This window comes from Hypanus sabinus, chromosome 22 (genome assembly GCF_030144855.1).
Source record: "Hypanus sabinus isolate sHypSab1 chromosome 22, sHypSab1.hap1, whole genome shotgun sequence".
NCBI lineage: Eukaryota > Metazoa > Chordata > Chondrichthyes > Myliobatiformes > Dasyatidae > Hypanus > Hypanus sabinus.
Genome location: NC_082727.1, coordinates 13456839 through 13473839, shown reverse-complemented (window position 1 = coordinate 13473839; position 17001 = coordinate 13456839). Strand labels below are relative to the sequence as shown.

Below are 17001 nucleotides of genomic sequence, written 5' to 3'. Positions count from 1 at the left end.
CACATTCTATTTACAGGGAAGCGGATGCTGGTCAAATGACACCCTCTCTACAACGAGGCACGAGTCTGCTAACCACACCCAAACCCACCCCCTAATTCCCACTGCTGGCGAAGGTAATGCCTCCAGCGAGGGACATAAGGAATCCTGAATGGAATGAGAGGAATCTGGCAGAGGATAAAAGGAGCCTTTATCCTCAGAGGACTTGAAGAATGACCCTTCCTCTTCAAAGTCTCCATCTTCTGCTCCTCCTGACAGTACTTGCTCCACATTGCATAGAGGCTGGGGTGGGAACCCCATTTACGGGCTCCTCTGAGACCTCAGCTTTGAGCAATGCCAAAAATATTTCTTTACGAGACATGCATGATCCCCCACACCCCAAATGTGTATCTAACTTTTGTACATAACTACGAACACACTCATACTCTAAACTTGGCAAAAGTTGAATCGCTGTCTTTATAGGATGATCAACAGAAGCTGCTATTAAAGACAGCAAAACCCCTTTTATTTGGGCAGCTGTTGCCATAACCACGTGTCTTAACATTCCCAAAAGTAAATTCAATATCCTCTGGCGGGCTACCACTATCATGGTATAATTTTGTGGTAAGAGCCCACAGGATATCTTTGCAAACCTTTTCTGAAGGAAAACACTTCTGCAAAGCAGATTTAACTGAGGCCTGCCTACAGAGGAAGATGGAAGTCCAAAGTGTTTCTCACTGTAAACACTCATAAACGGCTCTGTTGCTATGATAGGCTTATTTTTGGAGTGGCACCTGCACCTATAGTCTGGCAGAAAGCTATTGATCAGGCACTGCAATGTTATCCGGATGACATAATTTTTACTGGTAAGGATGACAAGGAGCATCTCAAAATAGTGTTAAAAAGATTAGAAGATTATAGGCTCAGAGCAGAATGCAACAAGTATGTATTCTCTAGAACAAACAGCATTTACTGTGGTCGCACTATTGATGTAAATGTGCTGAGAAAATTCAAGCAGTGGTGGATGGCCCAAGGCCAAAGGACGCGTCACAGTTGCGTTCCCTTTTTTGGATTTGTCAATTACTGTAAGTTTCCTAGCTACTGTGCTCCATCTCTTGAACACACAAAACACACACAAAATGCAGGAGGAACTCAGCAAGCCAGGCAGTATCTATGGAAAAGTCGAGGGTCTCAGACTGAAACATCGACTGGTTACTCTTTCCCATAGATGCTCTCTGGCCTGCAGAGTTTCTTCAGCATTTTGTGTGCGTTGTTTGGATTTCCAGCATCTGCGGATTTTCTCTTGTTTGTCTTGAACTCATCACTGTGATTGGGTAGAAATAGCAGTGTGAGGTGGCTTTAAAAAGGTAAAGGAAATAGTGACGTCAGACACAGCACTCACACATTATGATCCACATCTTACAGTGAAGCTTGCCATGCACTGTTCAGGGTGACGACATGTCCAGAAGAAGGGTGGACAGAGCTGTCAGAACCACTTCCTTCAGTCCCAGGGTCAACTCCTACAACCACCACAGAGGAGGCCTCAGAACCTGAGATTGTTTCACAGTCACAAGTCTCACCTGCCAAGAAGAGTGACCCACACTCTCCCTTGTCAAGGAAGATGTTATCCCATAAGAGTAAAAAAAATCCTCCACAGTGATTAAATTGTTAGGCCTGAATGGGGACAACTTAAAATACACTGTGCTATGGATATCTATATAGTAGCTAAATTATATAGTATACTGTATATATCATTGTGATGTTGAGTTGCAAAGCAGGGAGGAGTGTTGTGAATTTAATATTTCAGTAATACTTGATTAATGTTGAGAATATATTGTTTAATTAAACAGTCCTTGTTGAAATAATTCATTATAGTTGTATGTACCAAGTGTGTGAATGGCATACATTGCTTAGGGTAAAAACAAAAGTAAACATGCACGAGTCATCACCCAGCTTCCTTTAATTAGTTTTTCTGATTTGGAGCTATAAAAAATAACAATGGTGTTATAACCAATTTAGCCTGTCTAATACAAATAGTGGTTCCTAAATGAGTATTGGAACTGGGACATTAAATTGGAGTCATTGATGAGGCTGCACATGGAATAATGTGTATGGGTTTGGCACTCTGTGATAGTTAAAAAGGTAGTTGAACTGGAAGGAGCGCAGAGAAGATTTACAAAGATGTTGCCAGGAGTCCTGGCGAGAGCACAGTCAGGCGACGTGTTTATTCCTCCCAAGTAGCTGAACGAGGGGCGACCTTGCAGGAGTATAAAATCAGGAGCGGCATGGATAAGGTGGATGGTAACCATCTTGTCGCCAGGTTAAGGGAAGCCAAAACTAGCAATAGGGTCCAGGGATTAAGAACTGTAAGACTTCACAGAGATGAGGGAAAACCTATTCACAGAGAGGATGGTCAGTATATAGAATGAGTTGCCAGGTCAAGTGGTTGGGGTAGGTAGAAAAGTATAATTTAGGGTAGTACCTACATTAGGGCGGCAAATTCATTGATCAAGACAGCACATTAGGGGTGTTACATACGATAGATGGAACACGTACCTCGGGGTGGCGCATGAGGGAAGTGGTACAAGGAGGGTCGGAGCTTTAAGGGATGCGGGTAGCAGGCAGGAACGTGGGACTAGCTGGGCGAGCACACACAGGTGGGGCCGAAGAGCCTGCACCCGCACGGCTCTGGGACCCACGTTGGGGCCGTGTTGACAGCGCCGCGGTGGGCGGGGCGGCCGGCGGGTCACGTGGTGCCCAGCGATCACGTGCTCCCCCTCTCCAGCCGCGGGGCTCGGCTCTCGGGACGATGGCGGTGCCGTCCGGTTGGCCGCCGTTGGCCGTCTGCCTGTGGCTGTGCGGAGCGGCGGCAGCGCAGCAACCGGCCGCGCCGCCCCAGCTGCTCAGCATGCGGCCGGAGCGCACGTCAGCCCGCAGGGTTTACCTGGAGGGCGGGCTGCTGAAGGTGGCTGAGGGCACCCGCTTCAAGCTGCGGCTGTACGGCAGCGGCCTGAGGCGCAGCGGGCTGTTGGGCGACCGAGGCCGGGGCCGCGGCCTGGCCTTCGTCGAGCTGGGCGGCAGCGGACGCCTTGGCGACCACCAGGGGCCGTGTCGGCGAGACAGCTCGGACATCGACGTGGTCGACCTGACCGTGGGCGAGCGCACGGCCTCGGTGGAGCTGGAAGCCCGCTTCCTTCGGAAGGGCGACACCGTCAAGTATTACACGCTGTGCGCCCGGCTCGGAGGCCCCGACGCCCGCGACTGGGTGCACTACCGGCGCCCGGACTTCCACCTGGTGGTGGTGGAGAAGGAGAAGACGGTCAGCTTCAAGTTCAAGATCCTGATCACCTTGCTGTTCGTCTGCCTCTCCACCCTCTTCAGCGTCCTCAACCTCAGCCTGATGGCTCTGGACCCGGTGGAGCTGCAGATCATCAAGAACAGCGGTACCGAGGAGGAGAAGAAATACTCGGAGCACATCGAGTCAGTGCGCAAGCACGGAAATTACCTGCTGTGCACGCTGTTGCTGGGGGACGTGCTGATAAACTGCTCCCTGACAGTGTGGCTGTGCGAGATCATCCACACTACGTGGCTGACTATTTTGGTTTGCACCGGCGTCATATTCTTCTTCGGCGAGATCATCCCTCACGCCGTCTGCTCCAGACATGGCCTTGCCCTGGCCTCCAACACCATCTGGGTGACTAAATTCTTCATGATCATCACCTTTCCGGCCTCGTACCCCATCAGCAAACTGCTGGATCTTATACTGCACCAGCAGATCAGTAACTTCTACACCCGGGAGAAGCTGATAGAAATGCTCAGGGTGACCGATGCTTTCAACGACCTGCTAAAAGAGGAGCTCAACATGATCGAGGGAGCCCTTGAGCTCAGGAAGAAAACGGTAGAGGACGTGATGACGCCGCTGAGCGACTGCTTCATGCTGAGCTCCGATGCTGTCTTAGATTTTGCCACTATGTCCGAAATAATGCAGAGTGGCTACACCAGGATTCCCGTCTATGAGAACGAGCGCTCGAACATCGTTCATATACTTTTCGTGAAGGATCTGGCGTTTGTGGATCCGGACGACGCGATGCCTTTAGAGATCATGACCAAGTTTTATAACCATCCCCTTCATTGCGTGTTCAATGACGCAAAACTGGACGAGATCCTGGAAGATTTTAAGAAAGGTCAGTCCATACACGTGACCAGCATCTCTGTACTTCTAGGTCCTTAAGATAGATAGTTATTAAGTCTGTTCGATTAGAAACCGGGATTGGTACAAACGAGAAGAGCTGACCAGTAGAAGTAGTGGAAAGTGCAGAAGTGAGTTGGGTATCTTTCAACTAGCCAATGCAATCTGCTTGGTCAGTTCGGCGTTTGTCTTGTGGGACTCCTGGGAAAACAGACTTCTTTGCAATCTCAGATTCTCATTGGAGCTGAAGGTAACAGCGTTTTCTGTCCAAGTTAATTTTGCATTTCTCAGTGAAGTAAGTTCAAGTTTTATTGTCATTCAATCATGCACGTGTGTGCAGCTAAATGAAACAGCAATCTTCTGGGGCTAAGGTGCAACATGGTACATATAGTCACACACACTACATACATATAGTTATGATCCAACACATTCGATATTAGCACCTGAGTGACATGGCCTGAAGACTGATAAATTGCAAGGAGCACGTTTATTTAAGACAGTATAATATGATGGGCACTATTATAATTAAAACAAACAGTTGTATAAATATGTGAAACAGCAACAATAAAAGGTGAAAAGTGACCACTGCAGGATGAGAGTGTGTCTGAGAGTTGGGGAGGGGCAGGGGTTAAGGCAGCAGGGAATTCTGATGGGGTGTATATGTGTGCTGGTTGGTAACAGGGTGTTAAGTCTGGCAGCCTGGAGGAGTAAGCTGTTACCCAGCCTGGTAGTTCTGGCTCTTGTGCTGTGATACCATCTACTTGATGGCAGGAGATCAAAAAGAGTTTGGGAAGGATGGGAGGGGTCTTTGCTAATGCTGAAAGCACTGCTGATATATGTCCTGAATGGGGAGGTGGGAGGGGGTGGAGAAAGATCCCGACGATGTTTTGGGCAGTCCTCTCTATCTGTTGCGGTCTTGTGATTTAAGGCATTGCAATTCCTAAGTACTAGGTGCAGATTTAGTTGCAATATTTAAGTGAGAGTTGGTACATGGATCGAAGGGACATTGAGGGCTATGGTCCTGTTGTGAGTCGATGGGAGTAGAAGAGTAACAGTTCAGCATGGACTAGCTGGACTGAAGGATCTGTGTCTGTGCTGTTGTGTTCTAACTATCTTCACAAGGCAGTAGCACAGGCCATTGATGTAGTTGAAAAGACAAACATAATCAACTGGTACATAAAATACAAGAGGCATGAGGTTTTGCCAGAACTGTAACTAAATTAAGATAAATGCTGTATACAGTATACTGGGTGTCTTGAAAGAAAAAGAAACAAACAATCCTGGAGATTCTCTGGATGTCAGGCAGAATCTGTGGAAGGAGAAACAGATTATCTTTCAAGACTGGAAGAGAGCAACCATTAGCTTTGAGTCGTAAGGAGGGTGTTCTTGTGGTCCTGCATTGTCAGGACTGTAAAAATGTAGATGTGAGACAGATTATAGTCAAGGTTGTTCTCTGTGAAACAGAGGAGGTTAAGGTGAGACTCGATTGATATCTGAACTGGGAGCAGAGCCAAATAGGTAGGATCTTTTAATGGTTGAGTGAGCAAGATTGTTTGCAGGAATGGAGCATCTGTGGTGTAAAGCCTTTAAAAGTGTGGTGTCAGAGATCAAAGAACTTTATTTCCCAGATACATTTATACATTAGGAATTTGCTGTGGTGTTTTGGTCAGAATGTGACATACAACAAAACTAAAAGAACATTTGACAATTATAAAGAATATATGACAATTTTTAAAATAAAAGCTTCAGGATCTGCATGTTTCTGTTAGAGTGAAGGGCAAGGCTGGCGAAGATCAGGAATCCTGCTTAATGAGCGATATTGAGGCTTTGGTTAAGAGAAAGGGAGGCATTCACTGTGCATTAGCAACTGACAGCAGTGAATTTCTTTGGAGGAAGTGTAGGACTAAATTTAGGATAGCAAAAAGAGAATATTAGAAGGATCTGACAAAGTGAGGCAAAATCTTTAGCTATATTAGAGTAAAATGGTAGCTACGTAGGAAATAAGTCTTGAACATCAGCATGGTTGTCTGTGTGAAACCAAAGGAAATAGGGAAGATTTTAAGGCATTTCTCTTCAGTTTTTACTGTGAAGAAAACAATGGAAGCTCAGGATATGTTGGAAATAAGTGGTGCTCTCTTGGAATACATACAAATCAGCAGAGAAGGCACTGGACCTTAAATTACATTAGGGTGAACAAACAGGTAATTCCCCAGCGCTTTATGTAATGCACTCTCAGATCTGTGGGAAGCTGGAGAAGAAATTTGGGAGGCCCTTGCAGAGGTTTTTGCTTCTTTTCGGCCATGGGTGAGATTCCAGTGGACTGGGGAGAGGTTATGTGATACCACGTAGCAAAAACTATAAGTTGATGAGCTTGACATCAGTGTGGGTAAATTGCTGGCGGGGATTCTGAGTAGCAGGATCTATCAACATTTGGAGAGGTGGTATTGGTTTATTATTGTCACATGTACCAACTTGCATGAAAAGTTTGTCTTGTGTAATGTTCATGCAGATCAAATCATTACACAGTGTATTGTGCTAGTACAAGGTAAAATAACAATGCAGAATAAACTAAGAGCTATCAAAAATACGCAGTTCAGGTAAACAATGAAGTGGAAGATCATAACAAGGTGCATTGTATAACAAGGCTTAAGAATTCATCTTATCGTGCTAGAGGTCTGTTCAAGAATGATAACAGTGGGTTAGAAACTGTCTGGTGGTATGCTCTTTCAGGCCTTTGTTTCTTATGCGTGTTGGGGGGGGTTGGGGGGGGAGAGAGAGAGACAGAATGTCTAGGTTGTACTAGGTCTTTGATGCTAGTTGGTTTACTAGACAGCAAGAAGTACAGTACAGAATCCATGGAAGGGAGTGTGGTTCCTGTGTGCTGATCTGTGTCCATCATTTGGCAGTTTGTTGGTGTCTCTTGCAGAGCAGTTGCCATACTAAGCCATTATGCATTCAGAAAGAATGCTTGCTATGGTTCATTGATAAAAATAGATGTGGGTCAGAGGGGATATGTTAGTTATGTGGGTTGAGGACTGACAAATAGCTTTCAATCCAGATAAGTGAATGATACTGCATTTTTGGAGATTAAGCAAGAGTAGGACTTGTACTGTGAATGGTCAGGCCCTGGGGAGTGTCATGGAACAGGGGGACTTCAGAATGCCAGTGTACAGTTCACTAAAAGCAGCATCACAGGGAGATGGGCTGATGAAGAAAGCATTTATCATACTGGCCTTCTATCAGGGAATTCAGTACACATTTGGAAGTTATGTGCATTATTTAGGAAATTGGTGAGGCCGCTCTTGAGGCAGTTGGTTACAAACAGAAGCATGAACTTTTAGAAAAGTAGATGAACTTGTAGCACAGTTAAAGATTGGCAGGTATGATGTTATGGGCATCACTGAGACGTGGCTGAAAGAAGATTATAGTTGGTAGCTTAACATGCATGGATACATATTGTATTGAAAGACCAAGCAGGTAGGCAGAAATGGGTAAAAATTAAATCAAATCCTTAAAAACAGATGACATGGGATTAGAAAATTAGGGTCAGGGTAAAAAGACATTAAGAGTTGTATGCAGGCCTCTGAATTATAGCAAAGATGTGGGCTACAATTTACCACAGGAGATATAAAAGGCATGTCGAAAAGATAATGTTATGACCATCATGGGGGATTTCAGTACACTGGTAGATTGGGAAAATCAGAATGGTGCTGAATCCCAAGAGGGGGAGTTTATAGAATGCCTGCCAGATGGCTTTTTAAACAGTTCATGGTTGAGTCCATTAGGGGATCAAATATTCTGGATTGGATGTTGTGCAATAAAATGGGGAGAACTTAAGGTAAAGGAACCCTTAGGGACGCAATGATCATAATATGATACCATTAATTCTGAAATTTGACAGAGAAGCTTAAGTCAGATATTTTAGTACTACAGTAGAGTAAAGCTAATTACAGAGGCATGATAGAAAAACTGGCCAAAGTTGATTTGAAGGAGACACAAGCAGGGGTGACTGCAGAGCTGCAATGGCTGGAATTTCTAGGAGTAATTCGGAAGGCACAGGATAGATATATCTAAGAGGATGAGGTATTCTAAAGTCAGGATGACGGAACCATGACTAACAGGGAAGTCAAAGCTAACATAAAAGCCAAAGAGAGGGCATATAATAGAGCAAACATTAGTGGGAAATTAGCAGATTGGGAAGCTTTTAAAAACCAATGGAAGGCAACTAAAGAAGTCATTAAGGAGGAAAAGATGGAATACGAAGGTAAACTAACCAATAATTTTAAAGAGGAAACCAAATGTTTTTTCAGATGCATAGTGTAAAAGAGAGGTGAGGGTAGATATCGGACAGCTGGAAAATGATACTGGAGAGGTAGGAATGAGGGACAAGGAAATGGCAGACAAACTGAATAAGTGTTTTGCATCAATCTTCACTGTAAGGCACTAGCAGTATGCTGAAAGTTTGAGAGTGATGGAGGCAGAAATGAGGTAGTTGCTATAACTAAGGAGAAGGTGCTTAGAGAACTAAAAGAGCTGAAGGAGATAAGTCAACAGGATCAGATGGTTTACACCCCACGAAAGACTGAAGAGATTATGGAGGTATTAGTCATGATCTTTCAAGAATTGCTGGATTCTGGAATGGTTCTGGAGGACTGGAAAATTGCAGATATCACCCCACTCTTCAAGAAGGGAGAGAAGCAGAAAAAAGAAAATTATAGACCAGTTAATCTGACCTCAATAGTTGGGAATATGTTGGGAGTCAATTGTTAAGGACTTGGTTTCGGGATACTTGGAGGTACATGATAAAATAGGCCTAAGTCAGCATGATTTCCTCAATTGAAAATCTTGCCAGACAAATCTGTTGGAATTCTTTGAAGAAATAACAAGCAAGGAGAGTCGGTGGCTGTGGTGTACTTGGATTTTCAGAAACCTTTTGATAAGGTACGACACATGAGGCTGTTTAAGATCCCATGGTATTACAAGAAAGATACCAGCATAGATAGAGCATTAGCTAATTGGCAGGAGGCAAATATTGGGAATAAAAGGAGCCTTTACTGGTTGGCTGTTTGTGACTAAAGGTGTTTCACAGGGGTCTTTGTTGAGACTGCTTTTTACATTATATGTCAATGATTTGGATGACAAAATTCACGGCTTTTTATTCAAGATTGTGGATGATACGAAGATACGCTGAGGGGCAGATGATGTTGAGGAAACAGAAGGCCTGCAGAAGGAGGTAGGCAGATTAGGAGAATGGGCAAAGAAGTGGCTGATGAAATACAGTGCCAGGAAGTATATGGTCATGCATTTTGGTATCTGAAATAAAAGCATAGATTATTTTCTAAGTGGAGATAAAATTCAAAAATCTGAGATGCAAAGGAACTTGAGAGTCCTCATGCAGAATTCCCTAAAGGTTAATTTGCTGGTTGTGTTGGTGGAGAGGAAGGCTAATGCAATGTCAGCATTTATTTCGAGAGGACTAGAATATCAAAACTAAGGCTTTATAAGGCACTGGTAAGGCCTTACTTTGACTTGTGAGCTGTTGTGGGTCCCTTATCTAAGAAATGATATGCTGACATTGGAGAGAGTTCAGAGGAGGTTCATGAGAATAAAACTCACCAGAAATTGGTTGTGGTCTAGCACTCATTGCCTGGAAAGATGATTGAGGCAGAAATGTTCATTGCCTTTAAAAAGTACTTGTGTGTACTTGAGCGTCGAAGGACATGTCCTCCTTTTTCTAAGAAAGGGGCTTCCCTTCCTCCTCCATCAACATAGCTCTCAACTGACTTTCATGCACATCTGCTCTTACCTCATCCTCCCACCACCCTACCAGGGATAGACGTCCTCTTGTCCTTGCTTACCACCCCACCAGCCTCCGTTTCCTGCACATTATTCTCCGGAACTTCCGCCAAGTGTATGAATCTAAAATTAACATTGATGCATGGATCTGAAAACTTAATGTAGAAACTATACTCCAGTTAAATAAAGCTTACCACTGCCCTCCTCCATCTGGCAGAACTGTTCCTCACTGTCAGCAGCTTTTCCTTTGGCTCCTCCCACTTTCTCCAAACTAGTGGGCCCCAGCTATTCCTTCCTCTTTGTTACCTACATAGAACAGTCCATGTCTCTTTCTCCGGAGACAAACTGTCAACCGACATCTTTTATAAAAGCCAAAGAGCAGGCAAATAATAGAACAAAATTAGTGGGAAGCTTTTAAAACCTGAAAGAAGACGACTAAGAAAGTTAATAAGAAGGAAAAGATGGAATATGAAGGTAACCTAGCGAATAATATTAAAAAGGATACCAAAAGTTTCTTCAGATACATCAAGTGTAAAAGAGGCAAGAGTGGATATCAGATTACTGAAAAATTTTGCTGGAGAGGTAGTAATAGGGGACTAAGAAATGGTGGACATACTGAATAAGTATTTTGCACCAGTATTCACTGTGGAAGACGTTAGCAATATGCCAGAAGTTCGAGAATGCCAAGGGGCTGATTAGTGGATGTGGAGACGATGTTTTCTGTGGTGGGAGAGACTAAGATCAAGAGGACACAGCCTCAGAATAGAGGGGCATACTTTTCGAATGGAGATGAGGATGAATTTCTTTTGCCATAGAGTGGTGGATCTGTGGAATTCATTGCTGCATGTGGCTGTGGAGGCCAGGTCATTAGGTATATTTAAGGCAGAGGTCAATAGAGTCTTGATTGGTCAGGGCATGAAGGGCAACAAGGGGAAAGCAGGAGATTGGAGCTAAGAGGGAAAGTGGATCAGCCATGAGGAAATGGTGGAGCAGACTCGATGGGTCCAATGACCTAATTCTGCTCCTATATCTTACAGTCTTATAAACCTACCAATTCCCATGGTTATCTTGACTATACTTCTTCAGAATCCGGTTTATTATCAATGGCACGTGATGTGAAATGTGTTAACTTAGCAACAACAGTTCAATGCAATACATAATTTAGTAGAGAGAGAAAATATCATAATAAATAAAATAAAACATAATAATAAATAAACAAGTGAATCAATTACGTCTATTGAATAGATTAAAAAACGTGCAAAAACAGAAATACTGTATATTAAAAAAGTGAGGTAGTGGCCAAAGCTTCAATGTCCATTTAGGAATCGGATGGCAGAGGGGAAGAAGCTGTTCCTGAATCGCTGAGTGTGTGTCTTCAGGCTTCTGTATCTCCTACCGAATGGTATCAGTGAGAAAAGAGCATGCCCTGGGCGCTAGAGGTTCTTAATAATGGACACTGTCTTTCTGAGACACCGCTCCCTAAAGATGTCCTGGGTACTTCGTAGGCTAGTGCCCAAGATGGAGCTGACAAGATTTACAACCTTTTGCAGCTTCTTTCAGTCCTGTGCAGTCACCCCTCCATACCAGACAGTGATGCAGCCTGTCAGAATGCTCTCCACGGTACAACTTTAGAAGTTTTTGAGTGTATTTGTTGACATGCCAAATCTCTTCAAACTCCTAATAAAGTATAGTCGCTGTCTTGCCTTCTATATAACTACATCGATATGTTGGAACCAAGTTAGATCCTCAGATCTTGACACCCAGGAACTTGAAGCTGCCCACTTCTGATCCCTCTGAGGATTAGTATGTGTTCCTTTGTCTTACCCTTCCTGAAGTCCATAATCAGCTCTTTCATCTTCCTGATGTTGAGTGCCAGGTTGTTGCTGCGGCACCATTCTCACTCCTGTACGCCCTTTCATCACCATCTGAGATTCTACCAACAAATGTTGTATCCTTAGCAAATTTATAGATGGTATTTGAACTATGCCTAGCCACACAGTCATGTGTATATAGAAAGTAAGGCAGTGGGCTAAGCACACCCCCCTGAGATGCGCCAGTGTTGATCGTCAGTGAGGAGGATATGTCATCACCGATCTGCACAGACTGGTCTGGTTAGGAAGTCAAGGATCCAATTGCAAAGGGAGGTAAGAGGCCCAGGTTCTGCAACTTCTCAAATCAGTATTGTGGGAATGATGATATTAAATGCTGAGCTATCGTCAATGAACAACATCCTGACGTAGGTGTTTGTGTTGTCTAGGTGGTCTAAAGTCGTGTGGAGAGCCATTGAGATTACGTCTGCGTCTATTGTGGCAATAGGGAAATTGCAATGGGTCCAGGTCCTTGCTGAGGCAGGAGTTCAGTCTAGTCATGACCAACCTCTCAAAGTATTTCATCACTGTCAATGTGAGTGCTACCAGGCGATAGTCATTAAGGCAGCCCACATTATTCTTCTTAGGCATTGGTATAATTGTTGCCTTTTTGAAGCAAGTGGGAACTTCTGCCCGTAGCAGTGAAAGGTAGAAAATGTCCTTGAATACTTCCAGTAGTTGGTTGGCACATGTTTTGAGAGCCTTACCAGTCTGCCTCACAAAGGTTCACTCTCTTTAAAGACAGTCTGACATAGGCCTCGGAGACAGAGATCACAGGGTCATCGGGTGCAGCAGGGATCTTCACAGCTGTAGTTATGTTCTCCTTTTCAAAGAGTGTGTAGAGGCATTGAGTTCATCTGGTAGTGAAGCATTGTTGCCAGTCATACTATTAGGTTTCGCTTTGTAGGAAGTAATGTCTTGCAGACCCTGCCAGAGTTGCTGTGCATCTGATGTCACCTCCAACCTCGTTCGAAATTGTCTCTTCGCCCTCGATATAGCCCTCCACAAATCATACCTGGTTTTCTGCTACAGGCCTGGGTTGCCAGACTTGAATGCCACAGATCTAGCCTTCAGTAGGTGACGTACCTCCTGGTTCATCCACGGCTTTTGGTTTGGGAATGTACAGCAAGTCTTTGTAGGCACGCATTCATCCACATGGGTTTTAATGAAGTCAGTAACAACTGCAGCATACTCATCCAGATTCAAAGGTGAATCCCTAAATACAGTCCAGTCCACTGATTCAAAGCAGTCCTGTAGGTGCTCCTGTGGTTCCCTTGTCCAAACCTTCTTAGTCCTCACTGCTGGTGCTGCAGTCTTCAGTCTCTGCCTGTATCAGGGAGTAGAAGTACAGCTAGCTGATCAGACTTCCCAAAGTGAGGGTGTGGGATAGCACGGTAGGCATTCTTGATGGTGGTGTAGCAATGGTCCAGTGTGTTGTTTCCTCTGGTATTGCAAGTGACCCATTGATGGTAGTTGCTTAGTGATTTTTTTTTTCAGACTGGCCTTGTTAAAATCTCCCAAAACGATGGTGAAGGCGTTAGGGTACGCAGCGATAGTTTGTATAAATGCATTAAGACATCTTTGTTGACTGTACTGACCTTGGAAGCAGTTGTGCTTTTTAGCTGTATCAGACTGAAATGGGAATATTTAATCGTATCCATTGAGAGTACTGCTGCTACTCGAGTCATGCCTAGATGCCTTGGAAGTACCCACCCTATCTCCTGTTTTTAAAAAAAATACTATTCCCTTTTTTCAGTTCATTTGTTTCTGCTGCATCTGTTCCCAGGATGTAGCTTTCCATTTCAGGCCATCAGAGATGTACTCTTTCAAAGAAAGGGGTTTCCCTGCCTCCACTATTGATGTTTCCTCACCTGCATTTCCTCCATTTCCCAAAAATCCACGCGCACCCCATCTTCCCGCCACTTTAACAGTGGTAGAGTTCCTCTTGTCATTGCCTGCCACTCCATTAGCCTCCTCATCCACCATATTATCCTCTGCAACTTCCACCATCTCCAAAGAGATCCTACCACTAAATATATCTATCTCCCCCCTCTGCTTTCCGCAGGTATGGCTTCCTCCACGATTCCCTTGTCCATTCATCCCTCCCCACTAGTCTCCCTCCAGGCACTTATCCCTGCGATCAGCTTAAGTTCTACATCTGCCCATTCACTTCCTCCCTCACCTCCATTCAGGACTCCAAAGTCCTTCCAGGTGAGGCAACACTTCACCCGTGCGTCTGCTGGGTTCATCTTTTGTGTTCCGTGCTCCTGATGCTGCCTCTTCTACATTGGCGAGACCCATCATAAACTGGGGGAGCACTTTGTCAAGCACCTCTGCTCCAGCTGCCAAAAGCAGAACTTCCTGGTGGCCAAGCATTCTAATTTTGATTCTATTCCTATTCCAACATGTCGGCCCATGACCTCCTTTTGTGCCAAGATGAGGCCACCCTTAGGGTGGAAAAGCAATCTGAGTAGGCTCTAACCTGGTGGTATGAGTATTAATTTTTCCTTCAGATATTAAAAAAAATCCTTCCCACTTCCCTATCCTCTATTCCTCACTCTGACCTTTTAAATCTACTGCCCTCTGGGTTCTGTCCTTCCCTTTCTTCTATGGTTCACTCTGCTCTCCTAACAGATTCCTTCTTCTGCAGCCCTTGACCTTTCCCACCCTCCTGGCTTCACCTAACATCTTCCTGCTAGCCTCATTCCCCTGCACTCTACCTCTTTATTCTGGTGTCTTCCCCCTTCTTTTTCAGTCCTGAAGAAGGGCCTGAAACATCGACTGCTAATTAATTTTCATTAATACTGTCAGACCTGCTGAGTTCCTCCAGCATTTTGTGTGTTTTGCTTTGAGTTTCCAACATCTGCAGGCTTTCCTGTGTTTAGGTTTATATAAGTGTGGTGAAAAAAAAATAGAAACATAGAAAACTTACAGCACAATACAGGCCCTTCTGTCCACAAAGCTGTGCCGAACATGTCCCTACCTTAGAAATCACCTACCCATAGCCCTCTACTTTTCTGAGCTTCATGTACCTGTCCAGGAGTCTCTTAAAGACCCTATCGTGTCCGCCTGCACCCTGCCGTCGCCAGCAGCCTATTCCACGCACTCACAACTGTGTTTTAAAAAAAAACTTACCCTTGACATCTCCTCTGTACTTACTTCCAAGCACCTTAAAACTGTGCCCTCTTGTGCTAGCCATTCCAGCCCTGGGAAAAAGCCTCTGACTATCCACACGATCAATGCCTCATATCGATAAACAAATTAATTTGTTTAGATATATGGAATAAGAACGGATATTAATTAAATCTCAGAAATAATTGTTTACTTGGAGCCATATAGTCACTCGGCATGGAAACAGACCCATGGCAATAACCAAGATTCCCATTTAAATTTGTTCCATTTGCCTGTGTTTGGCCCATATCCCTCTCAGCTTACCCTGTCCATGTTCTTGTCGAAGTGCCTTTCAAATAATGTACATGCCTCAAGCACTTCCTCTGGTAGCTTGTTTCATATATTCACCACCCTCTGGATGAAAATGTTACCCCTCAGGTTCTGATTACATATCACCCTTCCTACCTTAAACCTATGTTCTCTGGTTCTTATTCCCCACCTCTGGAGGACAAGACTGGGCATTGACCCTGTCTATGCTCCTCATTCTATGCTCCAGTGGAAATGATCCCAACCTGCTCAACCTCTCACCAGAACTCAATCCTTCAAGTTACGGCCACATCCTTATAAATCTCCTCTGCCCCCTTTCTAGCTTAATGGCGTAAAGCATGGAGACCAGAACTGAATGTAGTATTCCAAATGATGTCTAGTTAAGGTTTAGTACAATTTAGGACATAGAACAACAGAACACAACACAACACAGCCTATGATGTTGTGCCAAACTTTTAACCTACTGTAAGATCAATCTAACCTCTGTGGTTAGGAAGATATTGGAATCAATCGTTAAGGATGTGATTACTTGGAGGCACATGATAAAATAGGCCATAGTCGGCATGGTTTCCTCAAGAGAAAATCTTGCCTGACAAATCTGTTAGAATTCTTTGAATAAGTAACAAATAGGATTGACAAAGGAGAATCGGTTGATGTGTGTGTTGTTACGGATTCAAGCAACAATAAATATATGAGTTAGGCAGGGGTTTTTATAACCAATTACACGTTTATTAAACGCTGGAAAACAAATTCCCCCAAAAGTAAACAAATCACTAACGTAACCAGAAATTCGCTGCTGTGTGGCAGCTTAAATAGTTCTTAAAGCAATGAAGCTTAAACAGTTCTTAAAGCGATGTTGCAAAAACAGTTCTTCAAAGTAGTATTGCAAAAGTTCAAAATGCTCACAGTCCATTTAAGAGAGAGACTTTTTAAGACGATTTAAATTCTCTTTCATGTCGTGTTGCTTCGGCTCCCAGTCGAACTACTTTTCCCATGAAGAATTTTACGAAGATGATATGTAACGGCTTAAAGGCTCTGACCTTTCCTTTACAAAACTGTTCCCAATCCTTTCTGCTATTATTCACAGGGGTTAACACGAGAACAGTCAACGAATTCCTTCCGAATAAGGATCAAACAAGGTCGAACCTGTTGCACCGTCGAAATTGATTCTCCTCGATCTTTTAACTCCCGAACTCCGATCTTCACTCTCCACTGATTCTCAACTAGCAGTATTATAAAGAAACTGCTGGCAATACCTTTTAAACTTTAAGCATTAGATAACACTTCATCTTTCAACTAAACTGCGTCATAACATTAAATCACACAGTGGCATGAAGTCAACATGGCAAATCCAGCCATGAACTGCTCCTTCTCACAGGGAGGGGCCCTCCTTTTATATCCTGTGAAAAAAAAACCTGTCACATGACCTCTACTGGCGGGAAAATGACGTCACTCCACCATCACAAGACCATTACCTCAAGTCCAGTATAGCTTCAACCCGAGTCACGTGACAAGGGTACCACTGTCACGTGTCACGGGTACGTAACAGTATATATAGATTTTCAGTAGGCCTTTGACAAGTTGCCACGCATGAGGCTGCTGAACAAGCTATGAGCTCATGGTGTTACAGGAAAGATTCTACCATGGATAAAGTAGAGGCTGATTGACTGGAGACAAAGAGTGGGAATAAAGGAAGCCTTTTCTGGTTGGCTGCTGCTTGACAAGTGGTGTTCT

The 17001-nt window shown here is 44.1% G+C and overlaps 1 protein-coding gene across 8 annotated transcripts in view; it reads left to right on the top strand.

Annotated features, from left to right (window-relative positions):
- Nucleotides 1-1880: 1880 nt before the first annotated feature.
- The window catches only part of LOC132379342 (metal transporter CNNM4-like), a 115912-nt gene continuing 100791 nt past the window's right edge, over nt 1881-17001 (top strand). For 5 of the 8 annotated variants that reach the window (XR_009507392.1, XM_059947071.1, XM_059947069.1 and 2 more), the window contains exon 1: nt 1882-4160. Coding sequence is in view for 6 of the 8 variants with exons in the window: in XM_059947071.1 (XP_059803054.1) it covers nt 2585-4160 (1576 nt within the window). In the remaining 2 variants the exon portion in view is untranslated. Of the gene's footprint in view, nt 4161-17001 lie in introns of all 8 variants that reach the window. The other 3 variants (XR_009507393.1, XM_059947073.1, XM_059947070.1) reach the window with 1 other exon arrangement.